At 41.3% G+C, this 24287-nt stretch overlaps 2 protein-coding genes across 4 annotated transcripts; both read right to left on the bottom strand.

Moving 5' to 3' along the window:
- Positions 1 to 388: 388 nt before the first annotated feature.
- LOC103395895 (adaptor related protein complex 2 subunit mu 1) lies at positions 389 to 9633 on the bottom strand. Of its 2 annotated transcripts, XM_008333734.3 has the most exons (13): positions 9475 to 9633; positions 7784 to 7905; positions 4591 to 4856; positions 4365 to 4447; positions 3780 to 3785; positions 3540 to 3675; positions 3290 to 3434; positions 2987 to 3004; positions 2439 to 2558; positions 2107 to 2242; positions 1903 to 2000; positions 1664 to 1775; positions 389 to 1531 (listed from the first exon to the last, which is right to left on the bottom strand). In XM_008333734.3, the coding sequence occupies exons 2-13, from the start codon at positions 7855 to 7857 to the stop codon at positions 1397 to 1399; spliced, it is 1329 nt and encodes a 442-aa protein (XP_008331956.1). In that variant the 5' UTR covers positions 7858 to 7905; positions 9475 to 9633; the 3' UTR covers positions 389 to 1396. The 2 variants fall into 2 exon arrangements, with proteins under 2 accessions (XP_008331956.1, XP_008331958.1); XM_008333736.3 differs by lacking the exon at positions 2987 to 3004.
- A 1215-nt stretch (positions 9634 to 10848) lies between these two features.
- On the bottom strand, positions 10849 to 23989 carry LOC103395894 (segment polarity protein dishevelled homolog DVL-3). Of its 2 annotated transcripts, none has more exons than XM_008333733.3 (15): positions 23367 to 23989; positions 22059 to 22128; positions 19794 to 19903; positions 19146 to 19258; positions 18622 to 18763; positions 17631 to 17721; positions 17466 to 17535; positions 17221 to 17360; positions 16673 to 16749; positions 16481 to 16548; positions 16246 to 16395; positions 15125 to 15256; positions 14661 to 14828; positions 14035 to 14235; positions 10849 to 12233 (listed from the first exon to the last, which is right to left on the bottom strand). In XM_008333733.3, exons 1-15 carry the CDS (start codon positions 23525 to 23527, stop codon positions 11875 to 11877), a joined length of 2052 nt encoding a protein of 683 aa, XP_008331955.1. In that variant the 5' UTR covers positions 23528 to 23989; the 3' UTR covers positions 10849 to 11874. The 2 variants fall into 2 exon arrangements, with proteins under 2 accessions (XP_008331955.1, XP_016898060.1); XM_017042571.2 differs by having other exon boundaries at positions 11875 to 12233; positions 18622 to 18760; positions 23367 to 23527.
- Positions 23990 to 24287: the final 298 nt, after the last annotated feature.

Here is a 24287-nt window from a genome sequence, read left to right as displayed (position 1 = left end):
CATCCAACAAAGAGAAAAATCTATCAATAAATTCAATACCTAAAGTTGTGTTCAGCTAAAAGTGAAAAATGCCAAGAAAACAAATCCCAAGAACCTGGAGAAGGATTACCTACCATGATCGGGTATAAAAGGAGCTTCCCTGAAATTCTCAGTCATTCACAAGCGAGGATGGTGCTGGGATCCCCACTTTGTGAACATCTTTGTGAGCAAATAGTCAAACATTTCTCAATGTACAATTGCAAGGAATTTAGGGATTTCATCATCTACGTCCATAATATAATCAAAAGGTTCAGAGAATCTGGAGAAATCACTGCACGTAAGCAGCAAGGCCGAAAACCAACATTGAATGCCCATGCCTCATCTGAGAAATAAAAACAGAAATAGACAGTTTGGTTACATATTCAGATTTATTGGATAGAATAGTCACCAGGGCTACAAACATGAAGAAGCAGATAGTGTGGAGGCAAACACCAGGGGGAGACCTCACCTCACTGCTAACGCACACATACGCACACACACACAAACACTCCAAGGGCCTGGCCTTCGAATTAAAAGTGTGACAAAAGTAATATTAGTGCTTAAAGGGACAGGTAGAATGTTTACCGGGAGCCACAGCACTTTAAAACTGGACAACGGTAAAACTTTCAAACTGTCTGGAATGCTCCTCTGGATTTGATTCGTATTCTCTGACTGCCTGGAGATGCAAGAGTACAGACTGCACAGATTTCTAAAAAGCATACAGACAAACCAGTCATTGTGAATTCTCCCTCTTTGTTTTTCCCCCAACTACAGATCCAAATGTCAACCACTTCAGGAAAAATAAAACGGAGGTTGAATACCAAGCCAGTGTGTGACACGAATCAGGACAACGATGCGGCTCAAATTGAAGGTTAGACTTTACTGAGACAGGAGCTCATTTACAGGAACTACACCAGGATTCATTATAAACCACAACAGCTACACATCATCTTAGCAGGGATTCTTGTACAATAAGTGGGACTTCTACAGGAACTGCAGAGTGGAACGGTAACACTGAATTAAGACAACAGAGCAACCCTCAAAGACACCAGCAGGTGTCTCCACATCTCTCCCCCTGGCTCCCCTAAAATCACTTGTCTTTTTCTTTCTGTGGTTTACAAGTTTTTACTTATCACTACGAGATATATACGATACAATGATTCACATTTTGCATATATCTGTGCATTTAACCATATTTTTTTTCATACAGGATGTAATTTCAATCTCCAACACATAGTTGAGAAGGGGAGGTGAGAGGAGCTACGGGGGATAGGAGGAAGGACGAGAAAGACAAAGTAGGAATAGGACAAAGAAAAAAAATCTTTAACAGGTAGATGGGATGAAAAGTGGTCAGCGCCGCCATGTCGCCCAGTGAACTTCAGCAGCGTGTTTCGTAGATGCCCGAGCGGCCGATGTATCGCACCCATTTGATGACGTCGTGGTCACTGTAGTTCAGCTTGGACTCAAACACCTTCAAGTAACGCACCTTCAGACCAGAGGGTGCGAAGGGAACCTGCAGAGACCATACGAGTGAGTAAAGAGAAAAACACAGCTACCCACTCAGCCATGGTATCACACCTCTAACCTTGTGACTTAAATGGGAGGAAATGAAACTTTATTTGTACTACATTTATTGACTACTTACCTCAAAGTTCATAGAGATCGGAGGCCTAGCCCATTTCTTCTTATCGTTGGTGGGCAGGAGCTCGATCTCAGCGCTGATTTGAGACTCTTTCATCCCAGCCATGCGTTTGATCCTACACACACGCACACAAAGAGACACACACAGCTTTGTTAAAGGTACAATAATTAACAGAGAACGGTGTCCGCAGCAACGAAGAGTTTTCGATGAGTGATGTTCTTTAAAAGACAACTGTTACTCACTTCCACACGATGGCGTTCTCACTGGCCTTGTATTTAGCCTTTCCCTTCATACAGATCACCTGCACTCCACTGGTGTTGAGGGGTGTTGGGATGCGCACCTGCGGACATGAGAACGGACATTAAACCCCTTCAGTCAGAGCAAGTACACCTCCATTCTTCACATCACTCTATTGAAGTATACATTTTGGTCTTGAAATTCCTTACCTCGATCTTCTGAGCCAGCAGGGAGGGTTTGAAGTTGGACTTGATGACCACTTTGACCTCCAGTTTAGTGCGACCCACCTCCCGGACCAGAGGGATTACCCTGAATGGCAGGATGATGTCTTTAGTGGTGCGATACCTGTAAGAAGAAAAAGAGGCTGATTAAATACAGTTGGGAGTATTGTCTCATATTCCATCTTAAAACAGTGTGTCTAGAATTTAATAATAAATAAAGTCCTTCAACTAATTGTTTTTCTTTTTATGCTATGCTACGATTAAAACCGATGTCAAACTGGGCTCACAGGCCAAAACCGTTTGGGAACCACTGTTCTAACCTCATGAGCTCGTACTCCCCGTCAGGCGGGATGAAGCTGATGCTGCGCTCAGAGTCGAACTTGCTAAGACGCACACACTGATGGAAGGTGCAGTCGTCGATGGCAATTGACTGCTTTCCACTGTGGGAACAGAGAAACAAACAGACAAAAACAATAATCAGAAAGTGTAAACTATTCGTCCTTTTTTTTTTTTTTACTCCTTTACGGGAGGAATTTTAAATTCCTAAACTTCTACTACTACTATCCCTCAACCACTGCTCATGATCAAAGACAAACAGCTAGACGTGCACTTTACAGGTTAATGTTGAAAAGAAAGGAAAACACAGAGTCACTGTTAGGTGTTTGAGTGATGGGTTACAAGACAAGCAGGGTGGGTGTGGGGTCAGAGAAGCAAACTAGTCATTCTACCACAACAACCAACACTGGAATGAGTGTGAGGGCAACGGTGCATGAGAACTGTTGGATCAAAATGTGCTTTCATTATATGTGTATAGTATATTTGTGTGTGTGTTGAGCTGACAGGTGGTGGACATTGGTCAGTACAGTACCTTCCTCCCCCTAAATCACTGAGGTACAGCACATAGAAAAGAAAGAGAGGGACAGAATGGAGAGACGTATCCAAAGGAAAGAAAATTCGAGAAGATCAAAATCATAAAGTCTGAATTTCAACAACCTTAAACAATCACACAAACAGGGTTTGGAGAACAGGCTGTCCAAATACAGTACAGCTTTGACCCAATGATTTAAACAGGGAATAAGGCCTGACTGTCTCCAACATACAGTAGACAAAAATTAAAGCTGATTTTTTTTTCTCCACATCGGTCTGCTGATTCAGTATTACTTGGTCTCACCTCTTTCCTGCATCGTCAGATGCTCCGCCTTTGCCCTGTTTGTCGATGACGATCTTGTCATTCATCCCGAACTTACACTCGGGCATTCCACTCAGGTAGCTCTTCATGACTACGCGGCCCGACACGTGGGCACTCAGGACCTGACCTAAGAGAACACGGGAGAGAAAACACCAACTCTCAGATGTTAGGGAAAGGATTTGCAATATTTACTTTTTTGGTATATATTTGTTCTTAATCTTTCACACCATACCTTGTGGTGACATGAGCAGGTTGACGCTCTCCAGCACATCTAAGAAAAGCTCATTGCGGCGATACTTGATGCCCTCGCGTCGCCAGCCGATCTGCCCCGTCACCTGGCTGGTGATCTGAGACTGCTCCTCTTTTGTCTGCAGAAAACAACAGACTCTGTGTCAGTGCTTACAAAAAAGGTCAAAGAAACATGGCAGTGAAGAGAGTATTACTGTACTAAAATAAAGAACAATGTTTTTACCTGGTGCTGGAATTTGAAGAATCCAGGGCCACAGTTTGAGGAAAGGAAAAAAAAATAATAATAAAAAGAATTTATTCTGATGCTTTTGAAGAAAAACAAGTAAAAACAAAACCAAAAAATTAAAAAGAAATTAAGTCTACAGGCCTCATGTTATTTCTTCAGAACACCAACAGGCAGCACACCAGACACTATTGGGTGATGGAGTCTTCAAAGACACTATTGTCTCAGACCAAGGTCACGCCTGTCTTCTATCAACATCCTCACAATATGTATAACAATATACGCAGCATCACAGACTAGTTAATCTCGTCTGTCTGTGAACCTATGACAAGTTTTACACCTTGGTAATCCCTTAATCTGGCACAGTGTGAACACAATCATAGTGTGTAATCTGACTTCACTGTAACACAACTAAGTGGCTGCATCATAAAATTCTGATCCCAGATCAGTTCAATAGGAATATTAGTTTACAGATTAAAAAAACCCACAATATTTATTAGGAATGTGTTTTTAGAAAAAATACCAACCAGAATAAACATCCACAGAAATCAGATTACTGTAAGAGTGTTTGTTCGTCTCACTGACCTGTCCCTTGATGCCCTGCTGGGTGATGAAGGTCTTCAGAGCTCCAGTCTCTGAGTTCTGAGGGTAACCAAAGTCCAGGATCTCTGTGTAAGCCAACACAGAAACGTGTTGTGACATAAGAGCGTCACAGGAGAGTTTTTACAGAGTGTTACACGTCACCCACTGATACCAATATGCTTAGAATAAAGTCAAAGAATCGGATGTCAAACGCATCTACGCGTCTTACCGTCCAGCAGCTCGTAGATGAGCACAAAGTTGTTCTTGATGTTCTCCTCGCTGATCTTGCCAAAGTAGGCCGTCATGACATCACACATCTTGTAGAGAAACTCGAACACCATCGCTGCGTTGACATTCTGCTTGGTGACTGCTGCCAACCAGATGTTGGAACGCTTGACGTGGAAAAAACTGGTGCGGGCGATATTGGTCACGGGCGATCGGACCTGCTGCCGAGCATGAATCACGTTCACGCGGAAGGCGTCCACTGCATTACGTCTGCGACAAGTGGGGAGAAAACATTTGATGAGAAATATTTTTGGTCTTTTTTTTTTTTTTTTAAATCTGACCGCTGTCAACAGACGTTTCTACGTCCATTTTGTTGGATGAACCTCAAACAAAAAAATTTCACCTAAATCAGTCTTTCTTAAACCACCAGAGAGAAGACAGATCTTCTACATTCACAGAAAGGAGCATTGTTGAGTGTTAATGGTGATAATTATGGGGGGAGACGAGAGAAAAACCTTGAGTTGACTGTGGAGCTAAGGCGTTATAATTAACTGGACTTACAGCAGACAAAACAAAAACTAATACACATATTTATTTTTTCCTTTTTAATTAAATGTTTCTTTAACATACACTGGAATCCCATCCAATTTACAAGCAGATTATTTTGTTAAAAAGAAACAAAAACAGAGTGCATCTCGTCTTAAAGTTTGCTCAGCCCTGAAATCTAGGGATTTGGAAATTACAGGGATTAGCACAAAGGGACACAGCATGTTCTGACAAGAGTAAGAACCTCGGGTTCTACTGAGAGATGCCTGAGAACATCTAGTGTCTGGGTTCAAACTCCAGGATCAAGAAACAAGAACTGGAATAAGAGAAGCAGAAAAATGAAACATTTTTTCCTTAAAATAAACCAAACCTTTGTACAAACTGCTCACTTTCTTTTACACTGTCTGATACAATGTGTATCTTTTCTTATTTCTGAAATGAATATAACTTTTGAATGAACAGAAAATTATTTAAAATTAATTAACCATCTGCTTTTTCCATGAACAATAGACAATAAAGTCATTAAAAAAGTTTATATTACCAGTCATACCCCATGCTCAGACTACATGCTTAAGCATTTGGTAAAGCTGACAGCGAGCCACAATTATCAGGTGGCTGCCGATATTTTTTGTTGTTGTTGTTGTTTGGACTTTCAGTTTTTAATAGCTGGGGGTTTTATTCAAGGCCGTGAAATCATGACAATTTACTCATGCTTCGGAGGAAGTATCAGGAGCTCGGCTGTGGAATCGGTGGACATGCACCTCGAGGGGGAGGGTCAGGAGGTCACTGGTGAGTGGCCGCGAGAGGGGAGAGACATGCTAGATACAGCGGAGCTTCTCTTACCTATTCCTACAGGGGCCGACATGGACAGATGGAGAGTGATGGTACAGAGGATAGAGAGGAAACACGGATGAAGTAAAGGGGGAGGAGACAAAAATGCACAGAAGACATTTTCGTGCATCATGTACACAGAATGAGCGAATAACATGGTATTTTTTATGATGCGTTTTTTTTGGTAAAAACGTATGTAGGAGACAATTTTATTTTTGAACTTTTTTTTCCTCTTATCCTCAAAACAACATAATGGTGATCAGAATTTCTGATGTCACTTCAAGTGAACAGTTTCCACACTATAGTAACATTATAATGTAGCGCATACACTGCGGAGAGTAGGGCAACCAAATGTCCCCGTTTCAGCCTACAGGGCTGCAGAACCAAGAATAATCACCAGACAGCAGAACCAGATAGAGGTGATTTACCAACATGGTAACATCGGAGATGTGACGTTAAAGTCTTCTACTGTAGATAAAATGAGGCCACTCAACTAGGACGACAGTGTTAATAAACTCTAATCAACTCTTCCTGTTCTCATATCTTTTATCAGAACCAGTTAGTAAACGTGTTTAGATTTGGACAGAAACGTTGCCTCCCTGAGACATGTGGCTGTATTTGTCCTCTATTAGACAAGGGCGGAGCAATGATAAAAATTAAACACAACCACAATAACATCTTGCTGCCTAGAAACAAGACAATAGCCGAAAAGAATCCTCCAAGGACCAAGTTTTTACTGTGGAACCTGCAGACACTGCTCTAATTCAACTCCAAAGGTTTCTTTACAGTGGCTTACACCAGTGCATGCTGTACTGTATGTACACCCGTGCTGTTAGTGAGGTGAAGCTAACATTATTCATCATTTCTGTTCCCATACGTGCACACTTAGATCCTCCACCCAGGCTTTGCCCACACTGCTGTGTAAACCTAGAACAGAGCCAGTGTATGTGTTGGCAAATGTATTGCTCTTAAATCAATACAAACAGTGGATGTTTAATTGCAGTGACGCTGAGAATCAAGGCGCAGAAAGTAAGTGAGTGAGTAAATGAAAGCATGGATAAATGACTGTGGTGATGACAGGGCTTGTTTGATGTAATACTTAGAATTAATACCTCATATTCAATTTGCTGGACTTATCAAAATGTTCTTTAAAATTCAGTCTTGAAAATGTTGCCTTCACATCATCCTGATTTAAATTTAATGACTGTTTTTTAAAAATGTATACCTGCACTTACAATGCAGTGTACAGTATTGTGTGTAACTACCGAGGATGTGAAAATAACACTTTCATCACTATTTTTGCCAATGACAGTTTTGGAATTGTTGAATTTATTGTTAGGATATGTTAAAAAAAAACCCTGAGTTGCATAAACCTAATTCTGAGCAGTGACCCCTGACCTAAGGTTTGCGGACCACCCTTTCATGAAAAACCTGAAAGTCAAGAGATGCCAACACTCATATCAACCATTTCACATCATGTTGAGAAATGTCCAAACATGGGCTGTAGGTCAACGTTTTATGACACCAACAGGACTCCCTTGTCTATAACCAGCACAGACTAATACGTTTTATAATTTGTAATTGTAACAAAATCAACATAGCAGTTATAGAAAAAAGGTTTCCTCAACTCATAACTCACATTAAAATCATTCATGCTGTTTTAACTAATTGTAGACGGGAAGAGGAGCGACTTTTAGCGTCAACTAATCAATAAAAATGACAAATATCTGGAAGCAGAATCAAGATGAAGTTGCTCCACGACGATGGAGGTATAATCTGCTACAATATGTCACAGCAGCTTAGTGTCAAATGAAACATACCCTATGTCATCTCGGTAGACGCGGGAGATGAGGACCTCCCCCTTGTGGTTGTAGATAAACAATCCTCCTATCATCGTGGCTGTTTTTCAGTCCCAACAGGCCATGGTGAAATCAAACCTCGCCTGTGAAGAGATAGAAGATGGGGTAAGAGCCTGTAAGGGAAGGAAATGGGAAAGGAAAGGGGTGACAGAAGTGAAAGAAGTGAAAAGTGTGGGAGTGACCAACAGAACAGCGTGGCGTTTGTCCTTTACATCCGCTTTCCGTCCCTGTCTGCCACAGAAACGCACACACATCACTTTATTCCCAATTGCATAAATGCTTTCTTTATGGTGACTCATTTTGGGTTATGGTGCGTGTACAAACACACAGACAATAGCATGAAAAAGTAGACCAAGGCTGGAACTGCTTATAATTGTACTTATTAAAACAACAGAAAATATTTAGTGATTTTTCCATATGAAAATATATATTCAGTTGTTTGACTAGTGTAGGGTAGCATTTTTAGGGATATAAACATATATTTTTGTTGGAATGTATGCAACTCTACATTGTACGATGTTTTTACATTAACAGACGACCAGAGAGACTCAACAGGTCACCACAATCGCTTTCGCAATCGTTTTTTTCTTCCAAAGGCAGATTAGATGCAGATTAGTAGAGATCAGTTTCAAGGATGCCACCATTGAACCTGCTAGAAATCTGTTGCCTTTACTGTCGCAATTCGTGTGCCATGTTGCTTTGCAAATTTAACGAAGAAAACCAATATCCAACGTAGAAATCCGTAATTCATTTATATGTGCTAGAGCCGCGTAAAACGAGTAACTGACAAGAATGTGCCACAATTTGAAATGACGCTTTATAAAAAAGGGCTGAAGGACACGTTTGAAATTTTTCGAAATGACCTGACGTGTTTCACAATGAGAGACTGCGGGGGATTGTAAGACACCAATTTGTGTCCGAGGTCAACATAAAATGTTTCCATAACAATACATCGCCAAGTCGTGACGGTGTTAAACGAGTGTCAGACCTAAGCGGGTCCAATTGTCCTTTTATTGGCCGGAATCAAGATGTCTGCTCAGACGGGCCATTTCCTACCCATCGGATATCTTTATTTTCCCATTCGTTACGTGACAAAGAATTAAAAACCGTTGGTTTGAATGTATTCGTGAAGTTATATTTTAATTCGCCCCTGACCTTCAGATGTGATCGAACAGACTGTGGGTAGACCAAATAAGAGCTCGTTAGCTAAATTAGCCTACATTGGCAAGCTAGCTGGCCAGAGATGTTGGGGCGAACATTACATTCGACCTGCTCAAGAAAAATAAGACTTCCGGTGAAAAATTAAACTCATCCACTATTAAGATGCGTTTCTATGCTACACGAAATATGCAAGAATGTGCTAATATGGTGTTCCACACACCTATTATATGGCCCGATTTACCCTCAAATAACTAAAGTCGACTTATAAGGGCCAAAATAAAGACAACTTTTATTATGAAGTTAACGGAGGCATTTCCGGTTTCTTGTCGAGCATCCCTGCTGCTTAGCAATGCAGAAGCTAACGGTGCTAATATTAGCATCGCCAATCAACGAAAGCTTTTCGCCGGTTTATTTTCGATACTACAGCCCAGTGAATGTTATCTATTTGACAACATGTCCTTATGCATCATTCATTACTGAACACACCTTACCTTTCACACTAGTAACTCAACCCGACGGTTCCCCGCTCTGTCGTCGGTGCGGCTTCCGTCAGGGTCCCAGTTCACTCTCTCACTCACACACACACACCCGCTAATTCTGCTCCTTCCTCCAGGTCCTTCGGATAGCTGTCAGCTGACCCACCGTCGTTACGCACAGCCGTTCCGCCGTGACAGGAAAAGGCGCGGCTGTATAGCACTGTGCAAACCGCACCCAGGCCTTGTTATGATAAGCTATGAAGGCAGTTGGTCAAAAATGATTTTGTCCTATTAAATTATATTGACGGTTAGCAAAAGCAGTGCGTCTGTTCGTAATGAGTGCTTTTTTTTAGGAAGTTTTGCTTCCTATGAATATAAATAAAACGAAAGGCTGCAGTTTGTAGTTAACTTGGCAAACTATGACAATGCAATACACAAAAAATCCCAAAATAAATAAATTATATATATTTAAATTGTGGATACAATATAATTTCATTCTCAGGTTGGGACATGTCATCAAAGTACCAATTTTGCTTAGTTAGCAGTTTGAATTGCAGCAGATTTAAAACGTTGAAATTAGCAAGAAAGCTCATGCTGTGGTTTACTAGTTTTATGTAAAATTCGCAAATAAATCATCTGTGTTCGTCAGTGGCTAGAGTATATATAAAAGTAACATTGATTAAAATGACTCAATGACTGCCTACGGTCCAGATCACTCTCCTACCAACAATATATGGCACATTAAGGTGTCCTGTCTTGCACTTTGACGATTGTCTGGTCTTGTCTACACATGGGACAATGAGTAACGTAATTTCAATTCTTTTGTATGTCTAGTACATGTGAAGAATAAAGCTGCAATAAAGCTGACTTTGTCTTTGATATTGTACGAGATAGTTTGACCAATACTAAGACTGAGCAGTAGTAATAGTGGGATCTAAAACTGTCCTGTTACCCAATTGATTTTTTATTTTACATTTGCCTTTTAGTTTCATGGATGAGTGGATGGTCCGGTTTAGTGCAGCCCACTGAGTTTACCTGATTTGTACCTGAATTGGAATGAAACTAGCACTCTACAGACGTTTTTTTTCTCTCACTCCAAACACAGGAAACTTCTGCTTAAGGTCACTCAGTTCTAAGGCAAACAAATGCAGGTCGTTCTTCTGCACATGTACACTCACACACACACACGCACACAAACATCTGTGCACCACATTGCCCAACCTTCACATTCCTGGGCCTGGACAGTCTGGTATTCACTGCTTTTAAATGCAAATATGACCTCAGGTTCCATTAACGGAAAAGGAAAAAAAAACATGTCTGTGAGGCTTCAAGGCTCTGTATTGCAAACGTACGCACACAAACTAGATAAAAACAATGGGAGAGGAGATGTTTAAGTCATAAAACTATATTTATAAATAAAAAGACATTTTTTTTAATAAAAGAGTAGTGTGAAAGACATGGTAAGATTTTTTCCATTAAACATTATCACAAGACAGAGTCTGAAAAATGCTCTGGTAACAGATGAAAATGCAGCTGTGTAGTGTAAAAATGACTCTCGAAGCTGGATGCTCATGTTAAGCATTAGAAAATGAAACTATTTGTGACCAGCTACACACACACACACACACACACATATGTATGTATGTATATATATATATATAAAAGAAATGCATTCTTACGGTAGAAGGGACTGCCATTCTCTTGCACTACATACATTTCTCCCACCCCCCCTCTCAAGTCAAGCAAACATTTAAAAAGAACAATTAAAGTCAACCGTTAGTGTTCATTTGAGCTTTTTTTAGTATATATATTTTTGATATTTTCCTGACAGAGGTCTGCATGTAGAAATTAAGAGAAGGGAAGGAGGGAAGATGCTTCTTTCTTTGTCTTGGTTTTGACGTGGACGAGGTGGGGAGGAGCACAGAGAATGTGAGATAAGGAAGGCAGAGGGGAGGGAAGAGTGAAGAGAACAACAAATGAAAAACATCCATGTAGAAACTGCTGAGTCATCTGCCCTCCTCTGCATTTCCACTAATTCCCTCGTCACATTTCTCTCAATACCGCTCTGTTGCTTTTTTTCCCCACTTGCACAAACTCTTCCACACTAAGAAGTGTAAAATAAGAAAGTCATTTTGGTTCCACCGTGAGTGAGTGAGTGAGTTATAGGGCTTCTTCACTGAAGAAAGTACGGGCCCTACTGCAAGGAAAAAAAGCAATAGAACTAAGAATTGTTTTCTTAGCATACGCAGCAGAACTGGTTTCCATGTGGTAAGTGGAATAAAAACCTTTGGGGTAGCGGCTCTAGCAATCTTCCCTCCTTCTTTTTCTCTCATGCTGTCCTTTTTTTTTTTTTTTGCTTTTATAAAATGACACGAGTCAGCCAAAAATGCTACTTTAATCTGCCTAAAACTTGCATCACATGACATCAACAAAGAACTCTCCACTGTTGCCCACTGCCATGCGCAGAGATTGGCGTGACGCTGTGAGCTCAGGAGGCACAGTGGCAAGCTCTCTGCCCTGTGGGGCACCTGGTGCTGCTGTAGATAAATGTGAGGGCTGCGGGGGCAGGCCAGGGGGCCCGTAAACAAGGCCTGGGCCAAAGGCTATCGAGTGAGAGTTGGCACTGCGGTGACTGACTGAGCTACGGATGCTGCGCTCGCTAGGGGGAGCCACAGAGCGCTCGCTCGGAGCTCGGTGGCTCCTGACCTCAGTTTCGCTTCCGGAGCCCCCAGACTTCCGGCCCTCATTTTTGCTGCAGTTTGAACCACTGCTTCCTGTGGACAGATAAGAGGAATAGATATAAGTTTCAACAACTATAGCTGTCCTTTTTTTCCCAACATTAAATATTTTTGCCCCATGTGAGCCACACTCTCCTATATGGGTGCCAGTGAAATGACGCAGACGATGGTGACCCACTTAGTGTTAGACTCTTAGGAGAGGTTGTGACTAATTCAGACATTCAAAAAGTGTTCACCGCCTTTCACTGGACCAAAGTCCCAGCCTGTTCCCAGAGGTGATTACGAATCATCATTTTATTCCCACAAACAGCCTGTTTGCTTTTAGCAAAGACTGTGACTACAGTAAACTGCCAATTAAGACTGGTTTGTGAATGAAAACTCTTTTTTTTATTTTTGCAATGAATGTGAAATTCAGCTATAACAGGCTGTGTCCAAAGGCAGTGGTAAGGATTTGAAGGATTAGTTTTTGTGTCTGTTACTTTTGCACCAACAATAAAAGGGAAACATTTATCTTCCTTGTTTAATGTCATAAAACAACACTCGTAATTTTCAAGTTGTATCATGTTAACATAATTATTCTCTGGTAAATCCAAGCGGTGATAAAGAGCAAACATGAAATAAGAACAGGATATAAGACATGTTTTGTGTCAGAGGTTGACCCGGCGGTTCTTCCTCTGTAAATTTCTGGATTGCGTAAGCAGGCTGCCCCAAAAACCACAATGTCTGGTTTTCTATTTCGACACACGTTCAAAACTTTACATGTAAATAAACCCGCTTCAGAGCGTCTGGTGTTTTCTCCCCCCTCACCCGCCCCTCATCAGAACCAGACTGTCAGTAGGGTCTTTGAAGCAAACTGATTTAAACAGTCATCAACCTATAACAACCTTCACCTGTGTGTAAACAGTGAGCATTCATGTGAAAAAAGTCAACAGGTTGTAGAAATGAAAGACCATCAAAACACAGCTCATCTCTCTGGGACATGGGGGCTAAAATGTTTAAACTTATGTGGCAGACACCTGGCAAACACCACCAGAGAGAATACTTAGCACCTATTTTTTTCCAACCACTGACTGAAAGCATTCAGACATGCAACACAGTACTAAAGTTGAGCCCTTTTATTTATCTAACAATGCCTTAAAACCTGAAGTTGTCCTCAAATTGTCAAGTTGCAATTTTACCACAGTGAAACCAGAGTCTCTTCGTTCTCCTCATTAAACTTGTCTTTAACGAGGAGTTGAAATCTTTTGAACTCCAAACCAAAGACGATGCAACTGAATTTGTCCCCAAAACAAGACAGGGGAACTAAATTTAACAGCTGTGTTCGTTCTTCCTTCTACGTCAGACTAATCATATCTTCAAAGATCACTGAAAACCCCGTTGTTTGTCACTGTGTTTGGGACACAAATAGAAAATAACTAACACCACGCTGTACAGGCTGGGTCTGAACATCCCCTCAAACATGTTAAGGCTGAGATGTGACTGCAACCAAAATACAAGCAGACGGAGATAAAACTGCACACATGGAGTTATAAATGTGACCACTGCGAGGCCTCGCAGCAGTGGTACAATACTGACCTTCCTAAATTGATTAAGAAGAGTAAAGAAGTTTTAAATTAAATACAACACTGACAACTTATGGCTAAACTAACCCAGTGTTTTTCAACACTTCAATGGATTTGCCTGAAATGTGTAGTAATTGATAAAAAAACTAATAAAAAAATCTTTACCACAACCTGTATAATATTTTGCACCATACAGACCACTGCACTGATAGAGAACAACTTTTGTTGTTTTAAAATGTACAACCCAAATATGTACACATCCAGACTGTACTCACCACTGTGCTGGCTGCCAGCACTGCCAGCGCATGGTCCACCAGGGAAGGGCTGTGGCAGGTCGTAAGGGTGAGGGATGGGGAACTGATAGGGCAGGGGCATGGGCCAGGGGGCTGCCCCTGGGTGAGGCAGAGGAGGCAAGGTGTCCTGATCGGAGGCTCCGCTGGAACCGTCGTGATCGTGGAGAGACAGGTGGGTCATGTCTGAAGGGAGAGGTCAACACAAAAGTTGAGATACTGCCTGTCATCAAGTTCTTTTAACCGTCCTGTTGTGCGCATATATTGACCCATTTTAAAGCTCAGAAATCCCAAAAAATATTTAAAGTATATTTTGGGATGATCTATCTGCTTGGTTTTATAAGGATATGAATCTATAATCTCTATTGTCCCACTGTACAAACCCCTTTCAAACAACCCAAATACAGCATAGATAATTTATCAACAAAACATGTCATGTAAACCAGTATATTTTATATCTAAGAATAAAAATATCAACAATTTCAATTAGGATTTTCTTTTTTTGCTCTCTGACATGATTGGATAATAACCAGTAACTTTAATGCTGTTGGTCAGACACACACTCCAAACCCCTCAGACAGTCGCGTTTAAGGTTGATAAAAAGATCTTACTGCCACAGAGATCTCCAAAGACGTAGTAGCATTGTTCGGAGAAGGTGATCTTGTTCACAGTGTGTCTGATGTAGCCGGCCTTCAGCAGGTTGCTGGCATATTTACGAGCTTCACGGCGATCTGAGAAGCCCTCCACGTGGTGGAAGAGCCAGTCCACCACATCAGAGCCTGAAGACACAGAGATGTAGAGCTACAGCATTAAACATGCAGTTTATTAAATATTCCAAGCGATATTTAAAAAAACAAAACTAATTTAATGACCTTTAAAATATAAATATTTTCCACTGTTTATGAGAACAGCTATGACTAAACTACTACAAAGAAATGAGACGATAGATGTTGTATCAGTGGAATAAGAGGGTTTCCATTGACTTCAGACCATGCCAGAGTTTTTTAGAAACTTAATGGAACAGAGTGGTTCAGAGTGTGTAAATAACAAATGCTCTCTGTGATGACACACGTACCAATGAAGGCGTTTGCGATAGTGATCTTAAGCCACATCCTGTCCCGCACCTCCAGACCTGACTCTGGACAGGCCATGGCTTTGGCCACTGTTGCCATGTCACTGTGAATGGACAGCTGGAAGTCATCGAACCCTGGGGACAAGCACAGGACACGTGTGTAAGTCAACATTAGTGCCCAGACACAACACTCCAGAATTACAGTACAGTACAGTACATACACAGTTTTACACAAGTTTTCTCCTTCAGCTGGACGACCAGCTCAGAGTTGTTACTTGGTCAAAATAAAGAAATGTTGGTTGGGAACATGATTGTGGACTGGGCTGCATAAATATTTCTTCCTGTGGTTTGGACTGTAATTTGACCCTAAATTCCATCTCAACTGAAACCAGACCAGACCTTTCTTCTTTTTATCTTCTATCATTTAAAAGGACTACTACTACTATTATTACTACGGAAAAAGAGAAGCATGTGGGTTTAGTAGCCATTCAGCTGGGGATATTGATCATTAGACATTAGAATTAGGGCTTTATTTCCACAGCAGATAAACTTATATAACTCCACTTTACACACAGAAGAAAAACATTCAGGATTAATTTATTCAATTAATTTCAATTTTTTTTACCAGAGTCTGAGTGTGTGACAGAGCTAGCTTTATGAAAAATTCCCCAAAGCTGGAAAAAAAACTGTGTCAAAAGTAAAGATTCTTTGTGAAGAAAAAAAAAACAAAAACATCTGTCCTTCCAAAGATTACAGGGAGGACGAAGGTTGTGAGTTATGAGTTTAGTTTTGACAAGAGTTACTGAGCAGATGGACGCTGTGGGGCTGAGCTCAGGAAAAAAAAAACTGGAACGGAGAGAGGTTGCAGGAATGTAGTGAAAGGGCAGGGCCGCGCTTCACACATATTCTCAAACGGAGCAGAGAAGAAGAAAGTGACTATTTGACTATTGGAGAAGGAAGACGCTTGTAGGTGGCTGAGAAGAAGGTGTTGCCTGAAATCATTTTCAATCCACAGTTCAGTTTTATAATTTTAATTTTTCTCATAAATATGGTTTAGGAAAAACAACAGATTTTCAAATCAGTAACCGCACATACAGTAGCTTTGGGGCGTTCATGTGACTCACGTTCAGTTTCTGGGATGGAGCTGCTGATGGAGGAGCTGGTTGAAGTGACAGTGCTCATGGAGGGGCTCATACCATACGCAGGATAAACCCCAGTCATGGCTGCCGTGTGGGACACCCATGCAGCTGGGTCAATAGGTCGGATTGGCTCGCCTGTAAGACAGAAATGCAGAGTTAGAGAGAGTTGGTGAGAGTTGGCAACATCCATTGAATGAGAAGAAAAAACAGAAACACTCACTTCTTGGTAGAGCAAAGCAGCTCCGAGGATTAGGATCCCAACATTTAGCCACCGTGAGAGTAATGGGGCTGAAAATAAACACAGGGATGAAGCTTTTACACCCAGACTGATCTAATGCACGTTAGAAATGTACTTTGGTTCGTGTACCTCGTTAATTTTTTTAAATTAATTTTCTATCTGTGTGTGCCTCACCCTGGTTTGTGCACAATGTCCCTCAGAACTCTGACTGCATCATCATTGCTCATATTCTCAAAGTTGATGTCATTCACCTACAGGGATTAAAAAAGAAAACAATACAGTGTATATGCCACAAATGAAGTCTCTCGGCCTCTCTTGTAAAAAAATCTTAGTAAACTCTGACACTCGTCATAAAGTCACAAAATTGTTTCCTGTATAACATCTTTAAAAGCGTGCTGCCAGTGCAATAAATTCCACCACAGAGGTATTAGCAGGACTGGCAGAGGTTCAACACGAGGTCCCACGTATTTAAAGAATGGAAAAGGAAGACTAACGACAAACACCGCTCATTTTCTGCCTGTGACACTGTTTTACATCCAGTGAACAATGCAAGCTTGGCAACGTCAAATTACAACTACATCATTACAACACATACACTGCATTTTAACTGAAAATAGGAGCTAGAGTGGAGGTTGTTCTCCCACTCACATTACATTACTGATCCAAATCCACAATATACAGAAAAATCCCAATAAAAGACCCCCGGGGAACCACTAATGTACCTGCAGCAGCATGTCTCCAGGCTCGATGCGTCCATCTGCAGCCACGGCCCCTCCCTTCATGATGGAGCCAATGTAAATTCCTCCATCTCCTCTCTCATTGCTCTGACCCACGATGCTGATGCCCAGGAAGTTGTACTTTTCTGCGGTGTGGACAGGTGACAGGTGGATCAGAAATGTGAGAAAGACCAAGTATAAATATTAAACCGTTTATTGACGTGACACAAGGGGCGGGTTCGGTAACGTACCCATGTTGAGAGTGACAGTGATGATGTTCAGAGACATGGTGGAGTCTGTAATGCTGCTGAACGATGAAGACTGAAAAAACAGACAAAGGTTAGACGCATTGACCAAACCATTTGAAACAGAACTCAACATGCAAAATGCCATAGAGCGTGTGTGCATGAGCTCACCCTGTCCATGTTGGAGGCTTTAGGTTTCCTCCTGCGGCGACGGTGTCTTCTCATTAGACGAGAGGAGCTCTGTTCAGTGGAGCTGCTGAATCTAAGTATGCCAGGAGAAGAAAATATTTTGACGATTTTGAAGGAACAAATGTGTGTGTTTTTTTTAACTTAAGTATTTTGTTTATTGCTTTTTTTAAAAAAATGCAAAGCTTGCAAATCATGGAATACAATATTTCGGTAACGGGGACTTCACACTATTGGGATAATCCTGAATCTAATTTATTCCTAACTATCTCTGTCCAGTAGAGAACAAATTCTGCTGGAGAGAGACATGAACATCTGTTAATAAAAATGTTATGCAGCAACAGCAAATTCAAATTTAATCCCTTTAATTCAAGTTGAAGGCATACCATATAATACTTGATATTTGAAAAACACCAAAATCCAAAACATATTATTGCATAAATAGAAACAATACTTCAACAGAAACCTAATAAAACTGTCGCCGTGTAAGTTGTTTAAATGGTAAATGCAAACCTTACTGTTCAGTACTTATTAACAACACTATTCCACTGTTTCCATAATAAAAGTTATGATTCCCAGGAGTCGTGGCAAACTGTTTGCGAGAAAAGCAGCCAGCTGACTTCATTTAAAAGTTATGTCCTGACTGACAAAGCATTAGTTGGCTCCAGCAACCAGACACTTTTGTTGCAGCAACAGTGTGTTTCTTATTGCAAAGGAAAGAAACTAATACGCTGATGATTAATTCAGACCCTATTAGAGCTGCAACAACAAGAAAAACATTGTAGGAGACGCCTTATGACTGGGAACAGCCTTGAAGACAATTCTTCAACTCCTGGTGGGCAACCCGGGGGGTGACCACTAAACCACAAGACAATTAGACTTTACTAATCCCTGCCAGAACCTCCTCATCTGTAAAGGCCGGACGCATTCCTCGCACCAAATGCCCTTCGGTCATCAAACAGCGTGATCGGCTGACCTGCTGGTTGCGTCGTCATCCTCTGAATCAAAGCAGGACGTGGACTCCAGCTCACTGCTCATGAAGGACGAGCAGCTGTCGTATTCGGCAATGCCTCGTCCCATTGCTCGCGAGGAGAAGCCGTTCTGCCTTCCTCCTGCTGCTGGAGATCATTAGGAAGGAGGGCGATAAAATGACACTTACTTAATAGGTCAATACACTAAAGTGACACTTTCATAATTGTTCAAGGACTTCATACAAATCATGGAAGCTTTAACAACAAAATGAACATAATATGTTTACTTATAAATGGTGCCATTGATTTAGTGTTCATAGACAATAACTATTTCATTCAATATTATTTTTGAAATTCCATACCACAGTTACTAAAGATGAAACACAGAAGTATAATATCCATAAAGGATTCAGTTTCACTCACCACGTAAACGTGAATGAGTGACTAAAACACACATATAAACCTGATACTGGAGGCACAAACAAAAGATGAATATTGACACTGCGACTGTGGAAGGCAGTTTTCTGACCGTGCTCGTTTGAATGCTTCCGTCGAGGCCTCTCCCTCTCTCTCCTCTGCGACACCACGGAGCCAGTCTCTGTGTCATTGTCCAAACTGTCCCGACCACTCGCTGCTTTCCCGCTTCAGAGAGAGAGAGAAAGAACAGGATACAGAGTGGGTGTTAAAAACAGATACTATTACAATGAATCATTATGTAGCCGTTCGCTCAGGTGGCATTTAAATAAAGGTGGATACCGAGTAGTTTGCGAGGGTTGTTGTCCTGGGCTTTACTGGTTTATTATTATCGCCACTTTTTGTTCTTCGCAGAGTCAATATTTTCATTCTGGCAAATTTATTCCAAGAACTGTAAGACTATGAGATAATTCTTTGACCTATATTACGGACTCACGAGTGGAATTGCTTCTGAAGGGCTGATAGGTTAATGATAAACTGGGAACAGGAAATGTCTTTATTCCTTACTCCTCTGCGGTTACATGCCATCACTTGCTGTTTTCTGACTATAAAGATGCACAAAAGGATTGGTTCCAGACAACTAAAGAGAGAAAACACACAACACTCATGGCATCTCTCACTTTCAAACTCCCACATACTCGGCACACATTACACTATCTCTACTTCCAACATGAAAAAATAAAAATAATAATAAAAAGCTCACTGATAAGAAGGTGGTCTTGAGTCTCCAATGCCCCCAGTCCTCTCCAAGGGCGGTGTTGGCTCTAAACTGTCCGCTACTGATGTTGTGTCAGCTCCATCTCCAGAGACCAACTGTCAACAGAAAGACGGGTCAGACCAAAGAAATACATAGAAGGAAAAATGCACAGGAGACACACATCCGAGAGACAATGTCCACACAGATTACAGACAGACTAAATGACATTTACAGATGCTCAGGGAATGAGGACTACAATGTATCACAGTGTTCTCTTTGTGGACCTGAATGTCTCTACAAGTACTGTAATTGATTTGTCTCTGCATAATGACCTACTTAAAAAAAAAGCCTGACGAGAAGCAGCTACAGAATAAACATAAAGAGAGAAGGAAAATATCTGTGTCAGTCTGGGCCTGTGGCTTGACAGCTCTGCCAAGTGACCACAGCGTGGGAGGAAGTGCGCCATGATTGAGCTTCCAGAGGAGTTTATTTATTTTTTAAATCACAGGTAAAAATGTTAACATTGGATGTTGCTGTAAATCAAGCTATTAACGTTAGCTTTTAAATTTATTTCAGCAACCAGGTTTTTTTTTGCTTCACCTTGAGGCCTTTTCTCATTAGTTCATACATAGGATGTTTCTGAGTGCTCTTTAAACAACCTTGAAAGAGTGGCTTAAAGAAAACATATGATTGTGTTGAACTGTGTCTCCTCTCATAAAATTCAGTTGCAGTAAATATTACAGTGTATTTATGACTGTTATTTACGTTGTGATATGTATCTTTTGTGTGACATGCATGAAATAACATGTGGCTCTTCTTTTTTTCCCCTCTTATTTCTACATCATGATTTCCAATCAGGTCATTTTAAAGTTAGACTAACACAGAGAATTGTCTCCTTTGTGGCTTTTCCTCAGCATTAAAGTTACTTAAATTAAAGGAAGCAGAACATTCTCACACCAAAGGTTTGAGAAACGTTGCTTTTCACAATGTAAAAAAACCAAGTCACAGGGCAAACATTTAGTTATTCCGCAGGAAGAATGTCAAGTTTAAACACAACTACAGGCTCTCGAGGTTAACCACAGACCACTAGCCTTTGAGAATTGCACAAGTCATGAAGAATAGTTTTATTTCATGTTTGTACAGTAAATACTACTTTTTGTTGTTGTAAATGTGTTACTTTAAAGACTTGCCAACCTGTTTTGACTTATCTATATGAAACTCTATGTGGAGTATGGATTATTTAATTTGCAGGTTCAAATAGTTCTACACCTACACAGCAAAGAGGATGTCAATTAGGAATGACAACAAAAATGACAGCTGTCATTAAACAACAGCAGACTGGGGGGTGCTGGCCTGTGGTAATGGTGTGGTGGGATAATAAAAGGCCTGACCCTCAGACCCGAGAGAGCAATCAATCAAGGCATTGAAACAACAGATGAGCAGTGGAGACAAACAAATGGACACACAGAAACAGAAATAACAGTTCACTGTAGATGGAACATTTCAACAACCCCCAAGAGAACACCAACATAGTCCTGAGTGCACACACACACAACAAACGCAAAGAGAGGAACTGGCTTTGAACTACAGCTGGTCACAGTGTAAATAAAATGAAACTGAGAGTAGGGGAGTTGACTCAGTGGACCAGACCTGCTGGGCCAAACTATATAATATTAACACTGCACTGATGACCCGTTAATCAAATGCATCACTTCAGCCAGAGGACAGGCAACTTTATTATCCCATTCCTGTGAAATTTGATCTTCTTGTTAGATAAAATGGAGCAGAGCTCTTTGTTGGGGCGTTATTTCACTCCTGTCCTGTGATTTCACTTGCTCTTAATCCAATTTCAGTGTCAAAAAGAAGAAGAGAGGAGTATCAGTGTGAGCAGCAGATGTCTCTTGTTGTGTGGAGAATTATAACCCCTAGCACAAAATGAATTACTGCTACATTTCTACACATGTTGCTCTTGTTTAAAGTGCCTGAAACCACAAAGTCACAGTTATGTGACAGTGTTCATGTGGCTCTGTTATTCCTGTGATTGTCATGTGATAACTTATCATACATATATATAGTATTAGGCTTGTCCCTTGAAGTAAAGCATGCTTAGGTCACTGGCAGACAGATGGGAAACTGTAATAGTTGCACACACAGATGGGCAAAAACAACAACAAAAAAAAACACTGACATAATGAATTCAAGGCTGGACTTATCACAACAACCAAATAAACAAAAAAGAAGAAATTACTCCCGGATGTGTGTTAGACCTACCCATGACACCACACGTCCATTAAAACAGGGCAGCTTAGCGTTGTCATCGGATATTTCCTCTTTTACCACCCTGTAAAGAGAACAAAGCTTTGTTTCGGTAAAACCTTTAACAACACAAAAAGCTCTCGGGGCAATAAAACATGTGTCTGCATTTAGAGGCAATGAGGATGGGCAGTGCTTCCACCAGCAGGGACACACACTGGTAACCTAGCAGTGCACTTACAGCAATGTTGTAATCCAGTTATAACACTGGTTTGTTCATATGCATAGTAGTGTGTCTCACAATGTTGTTTCTTTTTTTTTTTAAAAAAAAGATCTTGTAAATAGTTTGTTAACAAAATATTCTTTTTCTTGGCAGTTCTTTCTACTTAGCAGTACACACATTGCGCTGGTCAGCGATACATTTTTTGACAAATATTTGCTGCAGTCTCTCCAGTCAGACAGGTTGCTCAATCTATAGTGACAGAGGTTGGAGTGGAGGTTTCCAGATCTTGTTTATAGACTCTCTCCATCCTGTGGAGAACAGGGTTAACATGGTTTCTCTGGGTCCAACGTCCCATCACTATTGGTCTGACTTGGCCCACTCTCCCTAGTTTGGGAATAGACAAAAGCAACGTTACAGAAACGTTGCTAAGCATATTTTTTCTTTAAACAGAACTTCCAGAATTCTCTTCACCCCTGCTGAAGTCACTGTCTGTACGCACATTAAACGTCCACTTTTCCAGCCCTGTTTTAACACAAAGGGAGTAGCTCATAAAGCTGCCACGGTGATGAACGGGGCTTTCCTGTTTTCACCTCTGCATCCCTGCCTCTAACAGACAACGACAGCAGCAACAGGGGCCTATGGGGCTCCAACTGGCCGTCCACATTCTGACGTTAGCCTCTGAGCACTTTCAATACATTATTGAGAGTAGAATGTAAATGACAGAAAATGACTGCTAACATGTTTGGCAGCTGCATCTCAAAGAGGTGAAAATGTCTCTGTGAATTTCCCCTGCTGTGTGTATGAAACTGGAATTGACCAAACTTGGGCAGACAGACCGGTGGCATACGTTAGCCACACGGGCAATGTAAACAAACGGGGTCCGGACGCTGAACAGACGCTGCTAACTCTGCGAGCTTCGCAGCTAGCCGCTAACAAAGAAACGAAGCAGGCTTGTGTTGTGTAGCCAGGTAACGTTAAACTAATGACAGACCAGCTGTGTGAACTCACAACGTAAAGTTAATGTTGATATAATGTTGAGAAACAGCAGTGTGTGTTGCCTCCGTGTTAAACAACAACAACAGAGCCCTTTAATAAACATTTACCCGAAGTCATCGTCCATAGACTTGAAGTAGAACTTGTAATTTGGCTTCTTCAGGACATTTTTGAAGTCTGCCAGAGTGACTTTGTCCGCCGGCACCGACAGTTTCACCAGATATGGCGTCTCCTGGTCGTCGAGGTGGTAGATAATTTTGGTCTCCCCCATCTCGGACTGCGGCTGAGGAGAGGCAGGCAGGGTGCATTAAGCCGAGGGCCTGGCAGCCTCCCTCTCGGGCCCCGACTCCCCGTTGCGCTGGCGGCGGTTGTGCCGTGGTCCTCCCGGCTCCAACAGACCGGCCGAGTCGCTGCGTCGCCCTGGTTTCTCCCTTTCCTACGCCAGCTCACCAACGCTGCGTCTGCCTTTCAATATAAGAAGCACCTTACTCCTCCACAAGGCGTCCACTACCGACAGTTGGCGAGACTGGGTTTGCTCCCAATTCGTAATAAACTCCCAGAATGTCACCGAAAGCGTAGAAATCACACAAAGCGATTAAAAATTGAACAAACGATAAACAATCTGTGAAAGATCGGTTTTTCCTTCACGCTAGCTGCCAAGCTTCAGTCAGTACTTTGTTGCACTCAAACTGCACACGATCGTACGTGCCTAGTTCTGAGCGGCGCCACCCACAGGAAAGGAGGAAAGTGGCTGCTTTCCCAGGACAGGTTTTCAAATCACCAGAGGCGGTCATACACAGAAAACTAAAAGCTTTCTATCATATACTTTATACAGAATAGGTTCACATGAATTAAATTATATTTGAGTAAACACAGTGGGCATATAACTCAAATTAATTATTTAAAAATCTAAGTGAAAGAAGAAAAATACAATAGAAATAAGCACATGTACACAAACAGACATACATTTTAGTAATCATCTTTAGGAATCCATAATGATCATTCTTTGGCTCTCATGTAGATATTAATCC

This window comes from Cynoglossus semilaevis, chromosome 20 (genome assembly GCF_000523025.1).
Source record: "Cynoglossus semilaevis isolate Cse_v1.0 chromosome 20, Cse_v1.0, whole genome shotgun sequence".
Taxonomy (NCBI): Eukaryota; Metazoa; Chordata; class Actinopteri; order Pleuronectiformes; family Cynoglossidae; genus Cynoglossus; species Cynoglossus semilaevis.
This window is presented reverse-complemented; position numbering and strand designations above follow the sequence as displayed.

What these genes read in the sequence shown, in the direction of transcription:
- LOC103395895 (XM_008333734.3), bottom strand. Translation starts at nt 7,857, where the DNA reads ATGATAGGAGGATTGTTTATCTACAACCACAAGGGGGAGGTCCTCATC. An exon ending in GTCTACCGAGATGACATAGG is followed by an intron (nt 4,857 to 7,783) that starts GTATGTTTCATT and finishes CACTTGTCGCAG; the next exon opens with ACGTAATGCAGTGGACGCCT. An exon ending in GAGAACGCCATCGTGTGGAA is followed by an intron (nt 1,776 to 1,902) that starts GTGAGTAACAGT and finishes GCGTGTGTGTAG; the next exon opens with GATCAAACGCATGGCTGGGA.
- LOC103395894 (XM_008333733.3), bottom strand. Translation starts at nt 23,527, where the DNA reads ATGGGGGAGACCAAAATTATCTACCACCTCGACGACCAGGAGACGCCA. An exon ending in TCAAGACCACCTTCTTATCA is followed by an intron (nt 19,259 to 19,793) that starts GTGAGCTTTTTA and finishes CTCTCTCTGAAG; the next exon opens with CGGGAAAGCAGCGAGTGGTC. An exon ending in TATCGCAAACGCCTTCATTG is followed by an intron (nt 14,829 to 15,124) that starts GTACGTGTGTCA and finishes CTGTGTCTTCAG; the next exon opens with GCTCTGATGTGGTGGACTGG.